Source organism: Lissotriton helveticus, chromosome 6 (genome assembly GCF_964261635.1).
Source record: "Lissotriton helveticus chromosome 6, aLisHel1.1, whole genome shotgun sequence".
Taxonomy (NCBI): Eukaryota; Metazoa; Chordata; class Amphibia; order Caudata; family Salamandridae; genus Lissotriton; species Lissotriton helveticus.
This window is the reverse complement of record NC_136067.1, coordinates 1,680,802,761-1,680,822,443: the sequence shown is the minus strand read 5'-3', so window position 1 is coordinate 1,680,822,443 and position 19,683 is coordinate 1,680,802,761. Positions and strand designations below refer to the sequence as shown.

General features: G+C 42.5%; 1 protein-coding gene across 1 annotated transcript in view; it reads right to left on the bottom strand.

Annotated features, from left to right (window-relative positions):
- Positions 1-7,995: 7,995 nt before the first annotated feature.
- The window catches only part of LOC144763693 (D-beta-hydroxybutyrate dehydrogenase, mitochondrial-like), a 177,358-nt gene continuing 165,670 nt past the window's right edge, over positions 7,996-19,683 (bottom strand). The window contains exon 4 of the mRNA XM_078649529.1: positions 7,996-11,268. Within this exon, the coding sequence (XP_078505655.1) occupies positions 10,936-11,268 (333 nt within the window). The 3' untranslated portion in view covers positions 7,996-10,935. The remainder of the gene's footprint in view (positions 11,269-19,683) is intronic.

Below are 19,683 nucleotides of genomic sequence, written 5' to 3'. Positions count from 1 at the left end.
CCTCTCTCCTTAATCAAATAAAATATCCCTGGGACCCTAAAGGCTCAGGCCACCCATGTCGGGGTTGTCTGTCCGTTGGAGTTGGACACAGGGCCAACCCCCTCATTGGGGGTTGACTTTGTATGGTAATAAAATATTATTTGATAATGACAGCGCGACACATGAAAAGGATTCTAAAATCAAAACCTCATTCATTTAAGCTTCAATGGCACGTCAGAAAAAAACTGGGAATGTGTATCCCCTTGAATTGCTCACAAGTGCACAAGGTACAACCAGTCCAGGGTACACACTTTGAGCAGAGATGTTGGGGTGTCTAACTTAGCCACACGGAATCACACAGCTCACGAAAGGCCATTGATGAGGGCACCGTGGCAAACTGAGATTTGTGTGATTCCCTTTGACACACGGCATATTCAATTGTGTGGAACAGTCTTACCTACATTGAACTATAAATATGTTCTAAAGCGATTGACTCACAGGACTAATTGGTCTGTCCCAAGCCCCCAGTTGGTGATTTAAGTAGACCCCTGCCCCTTAGTTGACATGAGCTGCTACATAAATGTTTTATGTGACTGTAAAGGTTTTAACTAACCAAACAATAAAGATACTTTCTATGATGACTAGAGACTCCATTTGTAGTGGCAAACCTTTGTAAGACTCTTACATTGCTGCAGAAATAATGCTCTTTCTAAATAAATTAGTAAAGGGGGCAGAACTAGCCGATGGCCAAGATGATTGGGTTTCTTTTTAGCTTCTGCTAATGGCTCCCTTTCCTTAGCTGGTCTTGGTCTCGCAATGACCGCAGAGGCGCCAGGGGAGATTCAAGTCAGCAGGAGTGCTGGTACCTATAATGCCTTTTCTCACTGCCAGAAACCTGCGAGATGAGCCGGTTTGAGGTCCTATCATTTCCCTCACGGTTGGCTAGTGATGGGGAGCTCAAAGAGCAGGTGGTGGAAACCTGGCCACTTACCAGGATTGCTAAAGGGGAGCTATAGAGAATGCTGAGGCCAAGCTGGGAGCAAAGAATAAAACTGCTGAGACAGGTCCGAACTAGTGCCAGACGAGACAGTCTTATTTGCAAAATATTTGAATGTAACAAATGCAATCTAGTCATGCCTCTAATAGATTTTATTTTTACATTGATGGTTATGTGTTTGCATTTTGCGTTTCCAATTTGCATTGGAAAGTTGCCTAAAGGCAGGCAAAATAGCTAGTAAGGCAAAATAGAAGGGTAATCTCCGTGATCAAAACCTATGATTGATGGAATTTAACACACCCTTGTCCTATGGCACTGTGTGTTGGCGCATGGGAACCCAAAGTGCGGCAGCGCAGGGAGAGAGGAAAATACTACCATATATTAGTAGATATGGTGCTGTTCTACTCTCTCTCTCTCTCTTTCAAACAAGACAGAGGAGCAACTTTGGTTGCTGTGCTGAGTTTCATGTAAAGACTCCGAAGCTACCCCTTGATGTTTGCTCAGTATTTCACAGTTTCTATGGCATCAGTAATTTTACAATTTTGACTCAATAGAAATATTCCGTTTATGCTGGGCTGTTTAATTTCACTTTTGTTACTCCCACCAGGGTCGAAGGTCATATGATGTAATTTCCTGTGATGTCATGAGGGCCAAAGGGCATATGATGTCACTTCCACTACCCCTAGCGTTTTGACATCCATGCACCTTCTGCTACAGAATGCCAACTAGAGGACTGAGTAACTGTTGTGAGGTTTCTCTTCACTTAAGTATCTGCAGGGAGCAGCTCCTTCAGCCTAAAATACTTGTATGTACACACTTCTATTTGTTTTCCTGGTTATAAAAATGGCATAAAAGAAAAAAAAATAAACAGGAGAGAAGTTAAAGCCAAGGGTACCATCACACAGCGTCACAAAAGTCCAATGCTGAAGGAGGAACAAGATGGGGGAAAAATACCTCCCATGAATGGACCGAGGACACTTTTTACTAAACCGCTACTTAGTGAGCGGAAGATGCGAAGGAAGGGAATAGCTGTTAAAGTGAATGCAGTTGAACACAATATTGAAACCCTTACAGGAAGGATGGTGAACTTTGAGCAAGCACTATACAAATCTGAAAGCACCTTAAAGCGTTGGAACAATGCAAATCAGTGGTTAGCTACTCTATGACAGACCAGCAGTGGAATTTAGTGAGTGTGTAGTGGACAGTATGATCAAGTTGGGTATGACCATGAAAGCTCGGGATACTATGCAAAGTGGAGTTCAAGTGAGAGTGTTGCGAGCTTCAGGAAGGATTTCTTCACACATTCTGCAGTCTTAATTTGAGGGAATGCAGCTGGATCTACTGGAAGTATGTGAGAGGTTGTAGAGATCCCTGATTTAACGTATATTACTGCTGCAGTTCCTTGTTAGGTGATACTGATGTGGGTGCTATAGTGCTGTTGGGGCTGGAGGTTGGAGAGGCAGTGGTGAGGGTTCCAAGTTCAGCACTTATAAGAGTTGGTGGAAGAGGGGCTCATTTTGGCTTCCTCCATGGCCTCCGTGGTCTAGACCATAGCAGCTATCATAATTATGACTAGCAGAAACGCTAGAGGAGATATAGCCTTAGTACTCTTGTTAATTGTGAGCACTTTGAGAAGGGAGCCGGGAGCTGTTATGTTAGGTATTTTCTGCTCTCTTTTTCTCTCCTCCATGCAGTGTTCCATATGTTGTGAGTTTTCCTCTTGCAAAAGATATTAACATAAAAACAAAGATGAAAATGAATGTGTATGCACTGACTTACACCATTCCAATTGTGAGAAACTAAAGTCAGCAAGATCCATTTTCATTTTGCATTTTTATAAAAGTGTGCAACATGTCGACCATACATTTTGACACACTGAGTAATCAAAAATCAAAATGCAAAATGTGTGTGTTGCGGTCAGCTGCTCACTGCTGGAATAATCTAATTTACATAGATATCGAGGTCTTTATTTACACGATAGTTTAGTGCAATTTAATTGTGGGTATGTCCTCTACAAACTTAAATGTGTTACACTTCCAACTCTTTTCGAACCCTCAAAGTGTACCAAATTTAGAAATGGAACGGACTATACTGTAATCCAGAGAGAACTATATAGCTGTTTGAAGCCCCAGTCTTTTCCTTTCAACTCGGAAGCAAGTAAGAATGTCCCTAAGCTCTTCAAAAAGAAGTAACGTACCAGCAGGCTTGGTGACATAAGGGCAGAAAGTAAGATCAGCTTAGATAGTAATACCAACATTATTGGTCATACTAGCTGGGGATGGGTGTTGGTTAAGTGCCAGTAACTACCAAGCGGGGTCCAGTCCAGGTGCAAAGATGATCCCATAGAACCAACATCTCCATTTTATTTGCATTCAATTTCTAAAGATTATTGGGCAACAAACGTGCCCCTATACTAATGTATTCCTTAAGTTTAAGAGAAAAATCAGTTACTACCATTTTGTTGTATCATGAATTGAATATCAACCGCATAATTCAAAAAGGAAAAAAGGAAAAGTCAAACAAATGAATTAATGCAACTAAAGTGGTGAGATAAATGATAAAGACTTCCATTAACTGCACAATAATTCTTAATACAACAATGTCCAGTGTTTTTACTTTTAAAATGAAGAAACACTTTAATTCACATACAGCTAAGTACTAAAAACTTACAAATGTACACAATGGAAACAAGATATCTCTAGCACCACATCCTAAAGCTCTGTGTCAGAAGGTCTCCTAGTTTGAAATAGTTTGTAGCATCTCCTTGTGGTGTTCGTCAACGAGATGATAAAGAAAATTATTCCTATGACAGTTGTCAAAGAGTTCTCAATATAACATTATTTCCACTTTCATATAAAACATGGCTCTTAGGGTATTGAGCCTATCAAAGTGAGAGGGTTATCCTGTCTTTTTCATCCCTTGAAAGCAGTATGTGGTGGATAGTGGGACGCGGGAATCTTATAGATTTTATAAAAGAATCCTCACCCACAGGTACCACCTCTGGAATGCTTCATCATCGGGTCCTCACCCACCACATCTAGTGTGAGTGGGTGGGCTCAACGTGATCTGTAAATGGAGCACTTTACTATAAAGGGAGTGGTAATTAAAATTGCCTACAGTTTTCTCTAATCTGTTGTTTATTGTGACAACCTTTGGCAAGGTTAAAAACAGGTTTGCAAAATGATGCTATTAGGGTCCATTATGACCCAAAGACCAGAGGTCAGCATGTTTCAGCCCTGTTGATTGCCCCTCAGCATCGCTGGGCTTTTTTCAGGACCAAGACATGTTTCAGCACAGCGTATTGCCCTTCAGAATCATTGGGTTTTCTTCATGTCCAAATTTATTTTATAATCTCTATTCTCTGTGTATTTATTTTTACCAATCTGCAATATAGTATAACGGTGTGAAATTATCACATTCTGAAACATGCAGATATGTACAAACCATAAAGTGGGAATTTCCCTGTTTTTGTCTAGAACAAAAAGAAGAGAGACATATTTATCATCAGTCATATAGTGGCACATACTTGTGCTATTATGTACCGTATTCATTTGTAACCATGCACTGTGCATGTCTCAAGTCATGCACAATCGTGAATCCCCTTCATTCAATAAAAAGTTGTAGAAACACTCAAGTGGGAACATTCTCACATAATAAAAACCACAAGGAGTGTTGTTTAAGGTGCGGTATACACTCATGTGCAAGAGGAAAAAGTCCTAAGACCTACACTGGTGAAAGTCTGATTTATGGTTTCCTAACGTCTCTGGGGAGAAGTGACCCTGTAGGCGCACTCTGTTAATAGAGAAAAGTATGCTTGTATGCATAGGTTCATTATATAGTTAAGTGCATTAAGAGCTCAAAGTGTCCCAGTAACAGAGTAGCTAAAATACAAGTACCCTCATGAGATATATGCCCCAAGACTTACTTCGTCAAGAGTTCACACCCTGCCCAATACCTATTTTGTGTCCTCTGAGCCTCGTATCTTGCCCGCTTCTGACATTTCTCTTAGTTTTATCTGGACATTGTACCTCTATAATGGGGAGGGCACGGATGAGTCAAAATGCTGTGCAATAGAGACTAGGGACCTATTACTAAGGAGGCCGCTAAGTGGCGATAATTCTATTGCCCTATTTACAAACTGTCGCTAACAGCAGTTAGCGACAGCTTGTAGGCGATATCGAGCCGTTTGGGGCCCGCTTTGCATGTCAGCGATATTTATCGCTAATGACATGCAAAGGGGGCGTACCAAACCCGTTAGCGACTGAAAGCAGTCGATAACGACGCTATCGCCTATTAGCAAGTCAGGCATAGCGATGGAAATATTCGCGCTAAGCGCGAATATCTCCAAATACTAACACCTGCCCAGACCAGTTCTTATCCATGTTATCCAATGGGAGGTGGATAACATGGCTAAGAGTATTTTGCTGCTAATGCGTGAATATCGCTGTATTCTCAGCGATATTCACGCATTTCGCTGCTATCGCCTGGATTTTTATCGCTTTTGAGATAAACCTTGCTAATAGCAAGTTATCTCAGCGATCAAAAAACCGTGATGCGCGGCGATAAAAATATTGCCGCTAAGCCTACTTAGCGATAAATATCGCTATTTGTTGGTAATATGCCCCTAGGTCCCATGGGTCCCCCAGCGCTTGCTGCACATGCACGAGTGGGTGAAAGGAGCTTTTGTGGAAATGGATTACTGGATACAATGTATTGCATCCACAGCATCACCTGAGAACAACCTAATACATAAAGTAAAAATTTTCAATAATGGCAAACCTTGTTCTGATATATCCTGTGGGAGGTCTAGATGGTAATTTAACAAGGCACCCAAGGTTAATAAACCGTAGGGGTTCATGCCCTCGGCCATAGTATGTTCATAACGATTACAGTATGTTGTACATAAGCACTTGTGCTGTGATACATCAGTGTATTCTGTTGTGTATAGAAGTGGATACTGTGCTAAACCAATATACACCTGTCTGTCATTCATATAAAATAATTATCTGACGTGTGGGCCCATATCTCTTAGCCTAGTGTTGGAATGTATATTACAGGTTTTTTAAGGTATTGAGACAGAGCAATTGACGGCTGACTGAGGGAGTGCTTGTGAACTTGAATATCAGAAAAGAGCAACAGACAAATATACCCCTCAATAAATGAATGTCCAACCAAAGTATTTTCTTTAAAAAAGAAAGGCACTTTAATGCACATATTACTGAAATACTATATTCAAAATGACAAATTACAATATTTCATATGGCTTTACAAATTGAAGCACCTCCTTTAGTGGCTTGCAGGTTGAAAATGTTGTACCCCTAAGAAAAACTACATGGGGGAACTAATTTTGTGCAAGTAGTCAGCTTCCATGATCTTTGAGGTACCATGTGGCAATGTGTGTATCAGAAGGCTTTAACCATAAAAATACAGAAATTGTCATGTATATGACTATTGGAAAACATGAATTTTTCACAAAGAAAATGGTTAAGTCTTAAGGCTTTGTCAAGTTGTTCACTATGAAACAAGAAAGGCTTACTGTGTTTTGTCGTCATATTTAATACTCAAGCCTGTTAGCTACAGCCTTACATCATTCGATCTGAGAGAGACTCACCAAACAATTTATGTAGACCCAAAGCATTGATTGACATGAAAACTAACTCTTCTTATTAGAGGCACAAGCATTTACGTTGGCTTGACTCAAAAGGAAATATATATTCTAAATCCCTTGCTATTGCATTTGTCATGGAGTTGACAATGTAAAACCCATTCCTGTTTAATTTGTCAGATATTTGAAAAAATATAACCACTTCCTATTGATTTCTCAGACGGTACCCAATTTAAGGCTCCTGACTACGATGTTAAATATTTTACCATGCAAAAATCCTTTCCTGTGTTATTTCCTTTTGTATTGTTCGGGAAACATCCTTTACAACGCAACTTTTACCACGCAGTGCCTTTACGACGCAACCTTTACAACGCAAACCATTACAACGCATTGCGCTGGGGGGCGCTCTAGGATAGGGAATAGATTTAATTTACTATCCAACACCTTCCCTACTATCCACGGGGACTGGAGTTGGAATAGTAAATTAAACTATTCACTATCCAGCGCCCCAAAGCACTATGCGTTGTAAAGGTATTCGTTGTAAATACCGCGTTGTAAAGGCATGCGTGGTAAAAGCATGCGTTGTAATGTCATACATCCGTATTGTTCACGGGGTTACAGCATACAAAGCTGTATTTGACCTGATGTCTACATTAACAATGTCACTTCCAGTTATGATGAAAGAACCTACTTCTTGGGTGGGCTAACACAACTAATTTTCAACCAATTACTTGTAGAGAAGAAGATCAACATGTGGGCAGAGCCACGACCACTCTCTTAGTATCCCTTACAGCTCTTTTTCTGGTGATCACATAAGCCATCACAGACAGCTGCATGGTAAAGACAGGCCTAAACATCAATGAAATATTAAAAGCCATGGTTTGTAAGAGGGGATAACCAAAACCCTTGCCTACCACAGTAATCTGTGTGAAACAACATTAAAAACGTTTGTCTATTGGCTTTAATAATAATAGGCCACCCATAAAAACCTATTGGCTTTAATGTATGCTTTTTCACTATTAATAAATCAGGTCTAATGCCTTTCTCATAAATGTTCCTAAGTTTCAGACTGGCTCTATGGCATCTGAAATAATTTCCCCCCGTGAACCAATAAAACCTACAGTCTTTTTCAGTCTCTTGTTACCATAATCAACTCAGGCCTAACACATTGAGCATAATCTGTGCAACAAGCACTTTTTCCAGTGGATTCAAACAACTTCTTCCCAATCAAATCTAGTAGGGAGGGAGATCAACGTGCGGGTAGAGCCAAAAGATCTCTCAGTAGTGTTTCTTAAAAGCTCTTTTTCTGCTGATCACATTAGGTCAGACAATAACTGCGCTGTCCAGGAGACTAAAAAATTAGGCAAATTGTCTGGGTTTCAGCCACAAATTTTTTTATTGAGATTGAAATGCTCAGCTGAATATTTTTCATTTTTTTTCATAAAAGCCAAGCCCTTAGTATGGCCTAAAAACCTGAAGAATGAAATAGATGTTCCATAAGACATTAAGGGCCTGATTTAGAGTTTCCCGGATGGGGAACTCCATCACAAGTGCCCAATTACAAGTGCATTATATCCTGTGTTCTGTGGCACTTGCAAACATTGTAACATCTTCTCATGTTATTATAGGGGGACTCAATGAAAGGACCAAACTTTAGACCCTTATTACAAGTGAAGGAGTAAATATGGGAGCAAAAGACCTTGGTGCCCAATACTGAATAGTGAGTTGAGCGAAATTAGTATGCTTTGTGTTTTTTTCACACCACCAATTTATCTTGGTGTTGTCTGGAGGAATTTCCATGAGTAAAGAGGTTGTAACTTGGTGAAAAGTGCGGAATTCAGATGCAATACAATCTCAGCACTACTTTTTCCCCATTCCAAGCTCATTAACGTAGATTTGCAGAAGGGTAATATCTCTGATTGTAGAAAAGGACTTAAAGCTGAACACTGGACCTCAGAGAGGTCCTCAGAGTGTTACGCTATTAGCCTTCCCTATCATTGTAACTAACCTTTGTTTTATACAATAATTATAACCAGAACCCAGAAGAAGTAATATTTTTTTAAATGGCAGAAGTAGTTTGCTTTTGGCCTTTGCTGTGTAACAGGTGCATCATAACGAAAACTCTTCAAACTCACCCTAAAATGTATTTCTATAACATGCAGATGCCTTTCAACTTAGTACATCAGATAATATCAGTGCATCGAGAGGTATTTATTAAAAGTGACCGTTTTTAAACATATACTTAAAACTATTCATGCCCCCTGTGTGACATGACGATCATGCCATTAGTGAATTAAAAAGCAAGACAGCTATTATGTGCACCCTATATGTGGGCTGGATTTTTAGGAGGAGCAACATTGTATTCTATTTAAATCAGACACAAGAGAGGGCATGTATAGCACACACCCTCACCTCACGTATTTCAAAGAGCTCTCAAAAGCAATAAGGAAACAGGAAGTACTGTGAAATAAAATATTTGCCTAGAAGCACGCATTTAAGTCAAGCGGGACGTCAGGAATAATTCCACGTTTTCTCCAATCATATTGTGCCATTCAGCCACTCCTGACTTGTGCTTTGGTAGCCCTAGTTCAGCCCTTGAACCTATGGTCCATGGTATCAAGCCAGTACTACCAGCAACAGAAAATAAGTAGAGGTCTCTGTGTAGGGTGGCCAACCATCCAGCATTTTGCAGGAATGGCTCCTGTTCTTCTGGCTGCACAGAGTCACTGAGGGATACTCATAGCCCTGCATTTCGGTTCGCTGCCTTTGTAAAAGACTAGGAACCCTCACTCTTTCATTTCAGCCCTTTATGAGCTGCCAAAGTGGTACCTGTCGCTGGCTGGGAGGGAGGAGCTGCAACACAGGAGGAGTCTTGCTGCACAATGCATCTTCAATTCAGCTGTTGAGATGCAAATCCAGACACCTAGTGATAGTTAGCCCTGAATGTATGAATGTGAACCATGCTGGTAACCTGCCCTGATAGTATGCTCTCTGTGTTTATTTCTTCCATTAAGCCGGATTCAAAGTGCTGACATTGTGTCATATTAGAGCAAAGGCAGAGCATGACTTGTCAAGGATTCAACAGTTTGTTAGAGTAGTACACCCCAGACAGCACCACATTGCTACTTGATGCAGAGGCTATACATTTACCACCATATTGCATTTTGGTGAATATTCTTTGACACTGGGCACTTCTCTCCTCCCCAAGGTAATATCTAGTCCCTTTTTTAAACCGCACCATTACAAGCAGCCTTTAAACTGATTAATGTTAAATACTGCCCATCTTGCTGAAAAGGGAGCAGAAGAAAAGTTCAAAAAGTGATTGGCCAAGAGCACAAAATGTTTGCCAAATGGGGTCTTTGCTTAAAAATTAAAAAGTATGTCTCCTGGTTCTATGTTTCCAAGTTATCCAGTAGACAACAACTGGGCTGGCAGTGAATCTGAAGGCAAGGCCAAGGGACTGACCTTCCCAGGGGAATATCACTGTGCTGTGGACCCTGCCCAGATTTACAATGTAATGTTTTTTTCCTGCACACATGGGTGAAGTGGTAAAGCCAAGGTTAGATGTCAAGTAGTATTGCGTCATGGCTAAATTGTACCCAATACACCAGGTCCTTTGGCAATAGGTGGTTATTGGACAGTATGCATAGCAGAGATTGATATTTACCACTGGCGTTTCAGAGCTTAACACTAGATCGTTGTATTTGGATACCAGTGTCCGCTTGTGCAATGTATCTCTATACATACAAAACATCTTACGAAGTGATAACGTCAAGTTGCCCAGCCTATCTCAGAACCATGTTAATTTTCTGTTAAAACATCTAACGGGTTTATGAAGGGGTGTAAAGTGTGAAGAGTCAACTCAGTGACGTCAATAGGTGATGGTGTCGAAGAAAGTGTGTGCATTATGTGGGGACAAGAGGTGGAGAGGAAGTGTGGTCTAGTGGCAAGAGCTGCCAACTTTGTAACCTGGGGAACCTCGTTTGAATCCTGGCATTTGCGCTTGACTCTACATCATGTGATTCTGGCCAAATCACATACTCTCCCAGAGCCTAAAAATGTGAAATGTCATATTTGCATTGTGTTACAGTATGCCCCACTTGATGTACACAATCTTGTATTTTGTCTCCCATTTCTCCAAGTAATGTAAAGTGATCCGTTGCTTCCTAGCATAACACCAAGTACATTATGCCACTCCTGATACTTCTGAAATTGAGTGACTCGACATCCAGCATCCTCTTTCAGGAAAATACATGCCTATACTATACAAGATGAGGTCGGATAAAATCAAGTCCTTGGAAATATAAAATTGTGATTAATGTTTAACATGTATACCTATAAAGAAATTCCTTACTTATTTAAATTTTAAAGACAAGAGTGCATCCAGCCAAGAGGTTGGGCAAATATTGAACATAAAAACCAATATCTTCTCCTTTACACTTGCAACCAAGTACCGGGCCTTTGGGGTGGCGGATGTTAAAGCTTCTACAATAGCGTCTAGAACTTCATGTGCCTTGCTGCTTCCTTCCTTCAGCTTCGCATTAACGACGTCGGAGAGATCTTTCACATATTCCTGGCTGTATATCGCCTTCATTTCCTCACTGAGTCCGTTCCAGATTTCCTCTGCAGGCCTTTGTGGCTGGATGTTAGTTGCTTGTGCATAGTTTCCGGGTTCGATAATGCTTACCTGAAATAGAAGCACATATGCGGAACATATTAAATCACATAAACACTGCACTTCCTAGGTCAAGTAGATTAAGCGCTCTCCTACAAGCAAATATTCCTGGAAGGATCTCAGATTTGTTTTGTTTCCACTGAAAATGAACATTTTGAATCATAAGTACATGTAACATCTTTTGCATACTGCTAGTGGATATTTGCAGAAATCCAGCCAAGGAAACTCCAAGGCTCAGAAGTAAATTCTGATTTGTGGGGCTAGAGTATTCAACATAATCTACGAGCTTTCAAAGTGGCAGGAGACTACACCACACCCCCATCTAGTCTAAGCCACACTCGAGTGAAGTTTGGTCTTTTTTTTTACCATGCCCCCTTTAGCAATATGTCTATGGTCCTATTGCACCATTGGTTGTAGCCCTTCTAGACCATGCTTCATGATCTTTTCCCTCTGTGTATCTAATATGGCCTGTTACCATGACACCACCATTTTAAGAGGTATGCCCATCGCCCTCATTATGTAATTTTTGGATTATCTGCACTCCGCTGTTGTCTTTATCTGATTGAGACCACACCCAGTGCAGCCATTGTATTTTTTCAGTTACATAATGTGTGATCTGAATTATTTAGGGGCACATGTGCCAAATCGTGTTTAGTTTGGAGACAGAGTCACACATTAATTAGCTCTGTAGAAATCACCAGAATCCAATAGCTCTAGTGAGGTGGGCCCACGAAGGCCGCCTATCCCTTTACATGAACCAGTAGTTAACCACATTATTGAGGACTGAATTGTAGCACACACATCCAGCAAAGACCTGCGGGATGGGGGCCTAAAATATGTTTAGCCACCCTGCAAACTCCATTAATTCAGGGTCTTCTTTGGAAGAACAAAGCACTATTGCCATTTCTCCAACAGGCTGATTGATTGATTGATTTGAGAAGTTCTTCTCCTGAAGTGATAATACTCGTTCTCATGTGACATTGCAGATTGCAGATCCTCAACATGACACTAACTCAACCTAATCCTCTGTATAACTCTAGAAGCACAATTTACCACATCAGAACATTTCACAGTCCATCGTAAATGCCAATGGGCGTTGTAGGACATATCAGTTAAGAATTCTATTAAAACACACAGAATCTACATTTTCAGGATAATTCAGGGCGTATATAACTCAACAATTATGAGCTGCAGCTCATCAGAAATGATATCTTGCCTTTACGTCTGCCTAGCAACAGACTCTCCAATCTACCAATAATGATGTGGCAAACTTCTCCAGGAAGGCTATGGTGTTAGGGTCTTCCCATCGTGACCTGCTTACCTATCACAATCTAGTTTAGGCCCATCACACACTTTTCCATGTTTTACACAGGAGTTAGCAGTAGAAGAGGCATGAGGACAGCAGTCCAGAGCATGGAAGATGGAGGATGTCAGACAGAAAGATATCTCCAGCAATCTACATGTAGGTGGCAGAGAAAGGAGCCAAGGCCCGAAAAGAAAGGAGGATGAAATAGAAGTGGGGTGGGATTGGAACAAGATGAAAATACCAAAGAAGGATCACAGGGAAAGCAACACCCACAGCCCAAGGACATCCGGAGCTGACCCATGACCAGTTCGGAGATGGGACCGCGAGGAGCAATGGGGAAAAAGAATGGAAATAGAGTCCGAATCGCAGCTTCAGAGCAGTGACAAGAGCTGTCATTGGGAAGAACCTGGCGGTCCGCTTCTCTCCATATGACCCAAGAATGGGTTGTGGCTTCAGTGGAAAACCTAGTGGGATGTGCCCTTGCCCGCAGGTACTCTAGATAGTGTGTTAATTTTTCAGAGTGGCCTATCACAATCTGTGAGTAGCAGCAGCACTTATCATCTTGTATAACTCCAGCAACAGTTTTGTTTGTATAGCACTTCTAGCCTTAAGTGCGATGGGTATGAGACATCATTCCCTTGCTCACTGTGCCACTGGATTCAAAATAGCCTGGCTGATGAGGGGTCATACCCAGAAACCGATCACAGGATGCTTGTTGCTGGTCCATGAAGGACCATACTTGGCAGTTCGGGCTGGTCTGTTCCCATGAGGAGCTGGGTCAAAACTGATTTGCATATGGCTGGGTCTAAACTGAGATGGCATAGTGAGCAAAATAATAATGGATTTAACCGAGTTTTCTTTACTTGGGGGTGAATGTGTGATTTATTCAGCATTCTGTCCTTCATTTGTTTGCGTAACACTTTTCGCCCTAAGTGGGATGGGTATATCCAGATGTTGGTCCCTTGCTCACTGTGCCACTGGTTTCAAGCTAGCCTGGCTGATTAAGGGTAATACTGCAAAAACGGTCCCAGGATGCTTGTTGCTGATGCAGGAAGGACCTGACTTGGCAGATCGTGCTGGACTGTTCCATGAGGAGCAGGGTCAAGACTATTTTGCATATGGCTGGGTCTAATCTGGGGTGGCATAGTGAGCAAAAGAACAATGGATTTATCCAGATCTCTTGACTGGGGTGAATGTGTGATTTATTCAGCATTCGTGACATTTAACTAGGCCGGGGGGAAGTCAAATCAGTGGTCCTTTGCCATGCCTACATGGGTGGTGCAAAATATGCCATGACAGCATCACTGGTGATGTTTTGTACTTAAAATGAGTAAACAAAACTCATCATTTCCTTCCTGTGTCCCATTGTTCAGAATTCCAAGCTGCCCTTAAAGCCCCAAATAAGGCTAATTTGTACCTTGAAAACCATTCAGGGCTCCAGGAGAATGGATACATCCTCTCGAATGACCACCCTCTGTCTCTCGGTGTGTATGTATTGGGAAGTGCTCTGGCAAGCCCAAGGTGAGAACGCCAGGGACCTGGTTTCCATGCACCATCTCACAAAGTCTCCATCATGGTTTCCATGCGCCATCTCACAAAGTTTCCAGTATGGGAACCCACAGGCCTGAGGAGACCTCCCCTGTTTGACAGGAATGGGAAGCTTTAACTGGGTCAGAGTTCCGACTGGTCCAGGGGTGGAAGCCCCCAGCCCTGGGCTGCGTTACTTGGTCCACATTGTCACTTGGAGCCCGGGACATGGACCCACAGGTCCCTGGAGGATTTCTCTGCTTGCCCGGGATAAAAAGCCAAGACTGGGCCTAGGCCAGATTTCCAAATAGCCTGGGTATAGAGGCACCTGTCCTTGGGCTCCCTTCTAAGACCTGCCATGGTACAAAGTGCCTGGGATGGGGTCTCACAGGCCTGCGGAGGTCTCCCCTGCTTGTATGAGGTTAGAAGCCCTGACGAGGCCCCAGTACAGAGCCCTGGAAGGCCTTGAATTGGAAGCCCCAGGCTCAGAATTCACACGGCAACCAAATGAACTTCCTTCAGGTCCAGACATCTGGTCGCCCCGAACCCTGGAGATTTACTCAGGTGCAATGAGTTCCTATGGTGCGTCTAGGTGGTCGGTCTGCTCTGGAAGTCCCAAAGCAAGCCCATTAGACTTGTCAAGCTCAGTCAGGGCTCCTGGAGGTTCGGTGCAGTTTCACCAACACCCTTCTCTGTCACTTGGTGCACAAGACTACAAGAAAGGGGGAAAGCCTTGCTCCAGATTAGTAGGGACAGAGTCTCTGGGACCCCTTTGTTGTCTGGCCATTCTCACCCAGGTGAGACTTACTGGCAAGGAAGCCTACCAGCCCTCCCTGGTAAAATGTGTACAGTCATCCCAGCACAGGAGTGGACAGAAAATACTCACACGTGCCCCGAAAAATGCACCGGAACTTGTTTTGATTCTTCTCTTGTGAAAACAAGAGAGTAAAATTCCCTGTCTGAATGGCCATTCATCATGCTGTATATGTACCTGGAAATAGAATTCCAAAGCTGTGGTATTCATATCTAGTATGCTAATGCTATCATTGTATTACAATATGGTTTATTAGATTTGTCATAGTATTTTTATATCCCCAAAAAATCTCCTTTCTGATGTTGTGTTCTTTGTGTTTACATTTGTAAATGTGCCCTTATCCCATCCTATACTTTTCTTGTTGTCTGCCCAACGGACTACACCCACAAAAAAGGAAGTAAATCATCTGCAGAAAGGGATAACATTATAACAACTGATACTTTCAAGTATGTGAAAATTGAGATCACAGACTAAAACGTTTTAAAGCAAATTACATACGTTGAGACATTTAAATGTCATAAAAAAGTTGAAGGTCACTTTGTGACAAGTAAAAAGTTTAAATTGCAATTAGCAGTCAATAATAATGTCATAGCAATACAATTAAAAGTACTTCCTTGTAATCCTGTGCATGTTATGAAATAGTAAATCCTCTTGTTCTTAGTCTTTTCTCTCTTTCTACGATCTATGTTACCTCCCTTCCTCAACCTCTAAAATGGCAACTAGGCTGGTCGGGCACTGAGTGAGTCGTACATCTGCAGGGATCTACTCCCTTTAGAGCACCACACACCATCTGACCCCACTTCCGGCAGCCAGGAGTGTGGAGTGTTTGAGGCTCTTGTCTGACCAAACAAAGCCAACCACCAGTCTGCTGCTGCTGTTCAAGGCATACTAAAGCAGAAGCCTAGCAGAGTGGAGAATGCGCGTCATCTTGCCCTATGGGGAAACTCTCTGCTGCTCACTCACCTTTGTGCTTGCCCAATATTATCTGCCATATGGGACAGTGGCACATGGCAGAAGGGAACAAAAGAGAGGTTGCTCGCTGATCAGTCCGTTTGTCAAGGAGATACGTGTATGATTACAACAGACAAGCCTCTGCCCTGGTGACCAGCTGCCCAGAGGAGTGGTGAATTAATCATGTAGGAAGTCTGAACCCGAGGCTGCAAAGCTTTAGGTGCTTGGGAGAGTCCCCCCCCCCACCACCACCCACCACCCGGCTGGTAAGTAAGCCTTCCTGTAGTGGGGGGGATGCAGGCAATGAGAAGAAGAAGCCTCCTGTGATGACAGCATATGGGGCAACTTGCTGAATGAAGCTAGTGGGGGCTACCACAAGTAGGGGAGTGATGAGGGAATAAATAGTCTGCAGCCCAAGAAATATAGACATGAGGCCAAACTTATGAGATAACCATACAATTTCATGAGTAGGCCGATCCACATTTGACATCAAAATTCCCCCAACTGGGTTAGAGGATAGCGGAAGGTGATATAGCGGAAGGCTTGGGCTGTGACTTGGCCGTAACTAGGTGCTGCAGCAAAGTCCATTGTCAGTAGTGTCGCACTACGCCAGCATAAGAGCCTATATAGGGAAGAAGCATGCAATGGACAACATACCTTCTGTTCAGAAGCATTGTTGCATGACTAAGAAACATTGAAAGGGGCAGGAGGTGGGCCCAACACAGGTTGCCCAAGTACAGCTCACTGAAAAGAAGCATCACAGACACTGAGAAGAGCTTTAAAAGCACAAAGATGTAGCAACCGTAGCAGGAGGCTGGCTTTGGAGAGACAAGATAGAAGGATACCTCCTCCTGGTGAGGTTCTCGCCTGCTGCCCGCTCCACTGCCCGATCCTGCCTGCCTAGGATCCTGCCTGCCTTCAACCCGCTCCATGTCAGGCCCCTAGCCTGCAGCCCTTAGCCAATGCTTGTTCTCCCGCCACCGCTTTATTTAATTTAAACTTTATTTTTATTTTTTCATTGTTCTCACCGCTGCTACCCTTGTGGCTCCTCCCCTCCCAGACAGCCCCCGCTCCCGCCTCCCAGCCTCCCATCCCTCCCCCCTCGCCTATTTAATTGTGGACGCTCCGCGGGAGCGTAAGTAAGACCGCTGACCCCCTGATTTAGGTCGAATCCCTTCCCAGCAGCTCCGCTGTGCTGTCGCCGCTCCTCAGTCCTCCGACCGAGGGGAGAGGGAAGAGACAGGTGCCTGGGAGGGGGAAGTGGGGGCTGTCCAGGAGGAGGTGCCTCGGGGGCAACAGCGGCGGGAACAATGAAAAAATAAAAATAACGTTGTTTATGGTTGTGCTTTTAAAGCTCTTCTCAGTCTCTGTGATGCTTCTTTTTAGTGAGCTGTACTTGGGCAACCTGTGTTGGGCCCACCTCCTGCCCCTTTCAATGTTTCTTAGTCATGCAACAATGCTTCAGAACAGAAGGTATGTTGTCCATTGCATGCAGGTGTGATAATGCATAAGCGTTTTACCTGCTTCTGACTATAAAATCCTGATGGCTTTGCAAGACTATCCTTAGCCCCATATGCTAAGCCCATAAGCATTTGGGACAAAACATGGTCTTGCCAAGCCAGTCGACAATGCCTTTATGAGCTAAATTTAATACAGAGGAAGAAAGTTACCAAATTGCAGGCAAGCCTCTTACAACAAAAGGAGGAAAGACATTGGACCCAACCATAAACACTAAAATCAACTTTAAAGATAAACATGTAACAGAACGCAAGTGAGAAATATATGGATGAGAAAAGATCCATTTAGAAATCTGTACAGGAAAATCTTCAGTAGCAAACTGAATAAAATTACCTTTTAGACATTCAGGAACAGCTGCAATTTCTTACGATGGTTGAAAGGTAGGTAATGTTCACGCATTTCCCTTCATCACTAAGACATGAACGCAACCTCACCAGAATGCTCTCCATATGTGGAAGCATGCTTCGGAGGGTCAGTCCCACAATGTTTTGACCACTGCACCGAGATCTTTCAATAAGTCTAATGGGGGCATTCCAGGTAAAATTAGATTTTTCTTCAGTACAATGTGAATTTAACAATTGTGGAATTGTTTTTCAAGGTATTTCACTTAATGGTTTCAATTTACTCTCACCGGGAGAAAACGAAAGTACTATCAAGCAAATTCAGTAATCTGTTGTTTAAAAGAAACTCAGATTTAGAAGCCTGTAACTTTATATTATCTGTAAATAAGGGATATGCAGTCGTTGACCGATACAAATTCCATGACATGAAATTTTGGCTTCAAAAGACAAAGAATACATTATCAAGTATAAGGCCTTGAGGAGGGTTTTGGAGAAAGGAACAACAGAGTTTTGTTAAAGCGTTATTTAGTAAAGTGTTTACAAATACAGGACTGAATGCGATTTGCCTCTTAAAAAATAGCACAATGTGTTCTGTTTCATATTTAAGCGCTGGAGCCTAGACTAAACATAATTTAAGTATGAAACTTCATGCTAAGGGAAAAGCTACTTGCGTCATCTGGATTTAATAAGCCAGGTTGCAGACAGTGATCTATTCTTCCCAATCTGGAATCAATCTGGAATCAATGACTAACCATCGTAACTCAACTAACGAATGTTTTGCCAGTAGCATGTGAGGGCTTGGTCTCTCTACAAGTAGGAACAATAATGCATGCCTCGAGAGTTCAAACCACGGGAACATACTTTACATTCCAATGCCTGATGATGAATGCGTTTTAGAAGTATGGGCTCCTTGAGATGATTAGCTCACCTGCTGGTCATTACTACTAATAATAATACTCACAGAGGACCTGCTCCAGGAACATTAAATGTAGGCAATGGTGGAAAGGAAAGAAGAGAGGATAGAGAGAGTGGACGTGGGACGAAGGATTTAAAAGTGAAGAAGTATGAAAGTTTGCAGAAAGGTGACACGGGGAGGAGGAGATGGAGATGAAAATGTAGGGTGGAGATATTAGATACCAATCTAACTGCTGTTTCTTCCAACAGTTAGAAAGAGAATGCTTAGGTCGCCTGACTATAAAGAAGCAATGGTAGCGAGACCAGGCATAATATCAGTAAAGTTCCTCACATGTTTCCCTGTGACAATCAAATTTTGTGTCCAGGTGTTCTACCCTTCGATTTTGAGAATGCATTTGACACAGTGGACTGGGGACATTTCCTTTTAGTCCTGACAAAAATGAACGTCCCAAATTTCACACACTGTTAATACTTCCTACATCAAGCCGAGAGGTAGAGTGAGTGTTGATGAAACGCGGTATATCACCTTCCCCTCCTGTTCCTCCTTGCTATTGACCATCTGGTGGAATTGATCCTGAGGGATGCACTGGTTCATGGATTTGGTTGGAAGGGTTTACAAGGGTGCAAGGTGCCATTTACACAGATGATCTCTGATGTGTTTGTTATCCACAGTTGTCTAGTAGACCACTGATTAAAATCTTAAGAGATTTGCTCACCTGAAGGTCATCTGGGATACATCTGTCTTTTTTCTGATGCACGGGTGAAATGGGCAACTGAGTGGGCTGTGGATTCCTCTCCAACTGTTTCAAACTTGGGATGAATGTTATTGTCTCAGCAGTTGTCTTAAAACCCCTTTTGGTTTGGCTATAGACAGCATTGACTGTGTAGCAAAACCACACCTCACCACTTCAAACACCACAGACTTCACAATTTATACTATCCAATGTACCATAAAATATACAACATCCCAGGGGGTTATGTCATTTTCACTTTAGCCATTAGCTTATCTGAGTGAACACCCTTCTGACATTGTCTTGATGGGTTGCCCGCCACGG